General features: G+C 34.2%; 1 protein-coding gene across 2 annotated transcripts; it reads right to left on the bottom strand.

Annotated features, from left to right (window-relative positions):
• Nucleotides 1–298: 298 nt before the first annotated feature.
• On the bottom strand, nucleotides 299–5,116 carry LOC148198389 (serine--glyoxylate aminotransferase-like). Of its 2 annotated transcripts, none has more exons than XM_088116066.1 (6): nucleotides 4,959–5,116; nucleotides 3,875–4,134; nucleotides 2,832–3,116; nucleotides 1,481–1,847; nucleotides 1,080–1,290; nucleotides 299–589 (listed from the first exon to the last, which is right to left on the bottom strand). In XM_088116066.1, exons 2-6 carry the CDS (start codon nucleotides 4,077–4,079, stop codon nucleotides 452–454), a joined length of 1,206 nt encoding a protein of 401 aa, XP_087972192.1. In that variant the 5' UTR covers nucleotides 4,080–4,134; nucleotides 4,959–5,116; the 3' UTR covers nucleotides 299–451. The 2 variants fall into 2 exon arrangements, with proteins under 2 accessions (XP_087972192.1, XP_087972191.1); XM_088116065.1 differs by having other exon boundaries at nucleotides 4,851–5,007.
• Nucleotides 5,117–5,460: the final 344 nt, after the last annotated feature.

The raw sequence follows: 5,460 nt of genomic DNA, 5'->3' as shown, positions 1-5,460 counted from the left end.
GTGTCATTGTCAAAATGTTATCAAATTTGCGTTGTCGCGGTCCAAATGTTTAATATTTGAATTTGAATTTCGTACTTCTTTTACATAATAAATTCTATACAGTGTCAATTAACTAGAAGTCATAGTGTAAGTTTTAATAAAATATTACAAAACTCACTAATCAGTCATGCCGATTAACATTTTACTTAGACTATTAATAGAACATGCACTCTATTTTTTTCAAAAGAAGAGTTTGTGATGAATTTAATGTGCATTAGAGAGTGAGAAATAAGGTGAGAAGATGCAATTATTTGTGATATACAAGAGAATGAAAGAAACAATAGATTAAAGTTGAAAGTAGAGAGTATGTTGACGTTGAAAGGAGTGTAAAAGAGGATAATAATGTGATATATTTTACAGAATTTTTGAAAGAGCAGAAAAGGAAGTGAAGAGAAGAGAAATGGGTTGTAACTCAAATCCTTGAAGGGATGAGAGGAATGGTATTCTTAAAGTATGCACTGGCAGCAGCAACTCCAGTTCCAAGCTTTACAGGGTAACCCACATCTTGGAGTATCATCTCCACACCAGCTAGACATCCCAACAGTTGCAACTGAAAAAATATTACAACAATTAACAAATAAAAATGTTGGCAACTTGGAACTAAGAGTATTGCAAACATGTTTTTTCTTATTTTAATAAATCATGTTAGACATTACCAAAGAGTTTTGGTATCTCAAACAATTCAAAATTTAAGTAATTCTAAGTTTCACGTTGAGTATATATGAAAAAGTTAACACCATATTAAAAAAAAACTATAAATATATTGATGTTGTTTCCTTATGCACTATCCCTATCACAGTTTTGAAGCTTGAACGATTGAAGTTGGACAGAAAGTTCTTCAAAGCTAGGATGGCAATATTGTATGTAATACATCCAACAATCAAGATCAAGAAAAAGAAAAGACTTATGATATTTTTTAACATGAGCCTTTAAATACTGATTTAGAGTAGTTAACAAATGAAATTTTGTAAATAAGTATATTGATTATTCAAAGATTACTTTTCATTTGACTTGAGAATTATTTTGGGAATCAACATTACCTCATTCAAGTAGCCAAGATGCCCAATTCTGAAAACCTTCCCAGCAACTTTGTTCAGTCCAAGACCTAAGCTCAAATTGTATCTCTTCCATGCCCTTCTAACTATTTCAGCACTATCAATGTAAGAAGGAACAACAACAGCAGTCACTGTGTCACTGTGCCACTCTTCCTTTTGGGTGCAATTCTTCAAACCCCATGCCTCTACAGCAAGTCTGCATTCACATGCATTATCTTATACACATAACCTAAAGCCAAAACCATTGTCTACTTAGATAAACCTTTGATCATTTGTCAAAACCAGTAACCTTTTCAAGTAAACACTGATATCATTCAATCATAAACCAACACATACATTGAATTTCATTGTAACCATTTTTGGACTAGCATACCATCATGGCTTACCTGGTTGCTGTGCCTAAACGATTGTGCCTTGCAATCACATTTTCAAGTCCTTCTTCAAAAACCAGATCAAGAGCAGCTCTCAGACCATACAGCAAATGTATGGAAGGAGTGTATGGCCAATAGGTTCCTAACTGGTAGAATTTCAGGTAGTCTTTCCAGTCAAAGAAAACTCTGAGTGACTTGGCAGTTTTTGAGGCCTCAATAGCTTTAGGTCCTGCAACCACAATTCCTATCCCAGTGGGAAGGGAAAGGGCTTTCTGAGAGCCAGTTATGGCCACATCTACTCCCCATTCATCCATGCGGAAATCAAGTGCACAAATGGAAGACACTCCATCAACAATGAAGAGTGCTGGGTGCCTGTAGGAATCTGAGTGTCCAAAGAAACAACGTCAGAATCTTTTCATGAAGGAAAAAACAACATTAAAAATCCAACAGCTGGTTAATGCAAATGTTTGATACATTTGCAGACCTGGAAGAGGTACTAGGAACACATTTTCATCAAAGAACGACAGAATTTATGTCAACATATCATTTGAGTTCACCAGTGGTGTTGCATGTGAATAATTTGGTAAAGTTTCAGATGCATACTTAGATCGGTTGGGATTAATCCAAGTGTGACTCACAGTTTCACGTTGGATAAAAAAGACAAAATTAAACACTAGATGAAAAATCCATGAACTTATTGTCTTAAGGTCTTAGATTAAAAGTGGTATTGATTCCTTATATATATGGGTTAAACTCATGTCATCTACATATATATAAATATCTCCCAATCAATACCGTCTTCTATAACATAACCCATCAAGATCAACGGAGTCAAGTTAAATGCTAATAACCTATGCAACATGTCTCACTATGATTATTACTTGGAGATAAACAGTTTGGCAGTTATATGCGTGATTCAGTAAGTACAGAGCAGTTATGTGTTTAGACAAAATACTAAACTAAGTAGTCCTTCAAAAGTATAATAGATGTTATAGGACAAAAGAAAACAAACAGCTAAAACTGCCAACCAAAAATATGTTCTCAATGGAACCAAGAGCAGTCATGAACATTAATATCTTTGAACATCAAAGACCAAAGACAAATGACCTGTTTGGATGAACATCTCCAGATAAACACTTCAAGGAGAAAAAAAAGAATGAAAAAGCTAATATTTTAGAATTCTGACATATTGTGGATTGAGCTATTTCATTTTTATCTTCTTATTTTTCCCTTTCAAAGTACTTAGGGAGAAACTAGTCTACAATGATGATTTTGGGTCTTTCAGTGTATAGAGAATAAAATGGTACAGATGTGGATATTAAATGAGAAAAAGTTATGATTTAAGTCCATTAGATGAAACACTCACCGAGAATTTGTCTCACTTTGGCCAAGTTGTTGGTGACCCCAGTTGCTGTCTCATTGTGGACAATGCAAATTGCCTTTATAGTGTGTGCAGTGTCTGAAGCAATCTTTGATTCCAGAACATCAAGCTTAGCACCCTGGCCCCATTCACTTTCCACAACATCAACATTGAAATTCAGACGTTGCTGCTGATCAATCCAAAGCAAGCTGAATTGACCAATCAGGAATGATACAATTCTATCCCCAGGAGACAGTGTGTTTGTGAGAGCACTCTCCCAAGCACCAGTACCTGAACCATATCCAAAACCATTACTCAATAACAAGAGAACTAGTAAACTATAACCATGTGAATAACAAACTAACTGTTCTTAAACCACCTTACTCTCTATGCTTGTAATCATCTCCCAAACACCCATACACAAGAACAGTAAAGATATAAAAGAAAAAGAACAATCATTATTCTAGATTACTGTATAGGAGTCTTGCCATTATTTTCATGAATAAATAATGTAAACTTTCAAATCTAATATAAAAAACTATAACTGGGTCCTTGATTTTGTAAGAATTTTGTGTTAGATCTCTGAAATTGGTTTGTGATAAAAAATGACAATTTGTGGTGATTTTAATCCAGGGACTCAACTGAAAGGAATATTACTATATCAAAGATCTAATTATACTTTTGAGCCTGCTAAGCTAATTAAAATTTTCAAATAGTTCAAGGACTTGCTCTGGTTAATTTAACCTAAAAGTATAACCATTAAAGTTAGTATCATCCTCATCATTAAGATAATACACCCTAATTGATTTTATGAAAATTGCAAAACACACCCTTAAATTTTTGTTATTTAGAACATAATCCCTGATATGAAAAACATGCACTTCATCCTTAACATTTTCAAAGCATACAAGATAGATTCTTCATTAATTTTCAGCATACACAGAAAATGTTAAGGACTGAAGTAAAAAGTCACTTATACCTTGAGTTTATGAAACTAAAAAAGTATAGACATAACAACACTAAGATCAGTGTGGCTTGTTTATGCATACCAGTTGTAGGGATGAGAAATGGGGTTCCAGTAGTGGTCTTGAAAATCTTCTTGACATCCTCAAGCAGAGTTTTTGTGAGAGCAGGAATAGCTGGCGAGCGGTAGTCCTCATTGTTTCTGTTCATGGCCCTAATGATCTGGTCAGGGATGTTAACTGGCCCTGGAACAAAGAGGTGGTTTCTTCCTGGTGCATTGAAATAGTCCATCTTCTCTTGCTTCAAATTTCAACCACTTCTTTTGGATTTTCCCACAAAGAGTCCCCTAAACAAAATCCATCAAAAAGTCAGCTTTAACCACCTTCTGAATCTTTTATCATAAACTTTGTGCATGCACTGCTATTTACTGTTTTATTGTTCCTTACTTGAGGAGATTTGTGACAGAAACACGAACCTTAATGAGTTTTCCAACTAATAACACAGGAAATTCATGTTTAACTGCTAAAATAACCTAGTTCAGAAGTTAAGTTACACAAAGTTGATTTCAAGGAGAGAACAGAAACTGTTTAATTCTTATCATTATGTAACTGTATGGATGACCTTTAACAGCACCATAATATAAGAAAAAAATAATAAAAAGTATCCTGTTTCATCAACAGCTTTGTTGTGCTTTTACATTTATCATTCAAAATATGCTTTCTGTGTCTATCTTTTAGACACCTTTTCTGCAATTAATAAGAAAAACTGAAATCATCATCTTAAAATATTAGAACTGATGCACAACTGAATCCTGCTTTCAGAAAATTCATTGAGAACAAGATTATAACAAAACACACTGTATAATGAAGAAAACACAGCAGAATATATTGGTGGACAGAACAAGAGGAAAGACCTGCTTTGAGTTGAAACTTGCACACCAGTAACTAAATTAAAACATGAAGAAAACTGTGATTACCGATCACCCCACTTGATTTTTCCACTTCCAAGCCAATTTTACAGTAAAGATAATAACACAGAGCATGAGTTTGAAATCATTCTTACCAAAATCCAATGGAAAGAGCCAACTAAACACACACACACAACATAATATATATGTATATGAAAAAAGAATGAGAAGAAGTGAGTATAGGTGGGAAGGAGGAGCTTTACAGAGTTTTTGAGGAATGTGGCAGAAGCAAGCAGGAGGTGTGTCTGGTGTTGTTAGAACCTTATTATATAAAAGTATAAATGGGAAAATTGAATTTTTATGATGAAGAGCTATGGTGAACCAATGAAATGCTAAGGTGGGGCCAGGCCATGTCACAGGTAGAAGATAAGAGGGAGAAACTTTGAACCTTGAGGCTGAGAATGGCTGAAGAGGGAACCTCTCAGTTTTGGCTGTGAAATGGCACATCATATCAACAATTTAGCTTCATCTCTAAAAGCCAAAAGGTTATCCATATTCCAAGTTTCTTGCACCTCCATTGCCTTCTAATTTTTATCATTATCATCATTCACATAATATATATTTGTAAGACAACCAATCTCACACGATATCAGTATGGAAATAGTTTTGCTTTGCTTTTAAACAATATCAGAGGTTCCAATAAATGGAACCGGTGTCATTTGATGGATAATACCTATCTAAATATATAAGTCAAGGATCTTATTG

Source organism: Vigna umbellata, chromosome 5, assembly GCF_029865625.1.
Source record: "Vigna umbellata cultivar VRB3 chromosome 5, Vumbellata_1.0, whole genome shotgun sequence".
Lineage (NCBI taxonomy): Eukaryota > Viridiplantae > Streptophyta > Magnoliopsida > Fabales > Fabaceae > Vigna > Vigna umbellata.
The sequence above is the reverse complement of the archived record's forward strand: the minus strand, read 5'-3'. Positions and strand labels throughout refer to the sequence as shown.

Excerpts from the sequence above, each read along its gene's own strand:
- LOC148198389 (XM_088116066.1), bottom strand. The coding sequence starts at position 4,079 with ATGGACTATTTCAATGCACCAGGAAGAAACCACCTCTTTGTTCCAGGG. Across the intron at positions 3,117-3,874 it reads ATTTCTCATCCCTACAACTG|GTACTGGTGCTTGGGAGAGT; the intron begins GTATGCATAAAC and ends GATATGGTTCAG. Across the intron at positions 590-1,079 it reads ATCTTGGCTACTTGAATGAG|TTGCAACTGTTGGGATGTCT; the intron begins GTAATGTTGATT and ends ATATTTTTTCAG.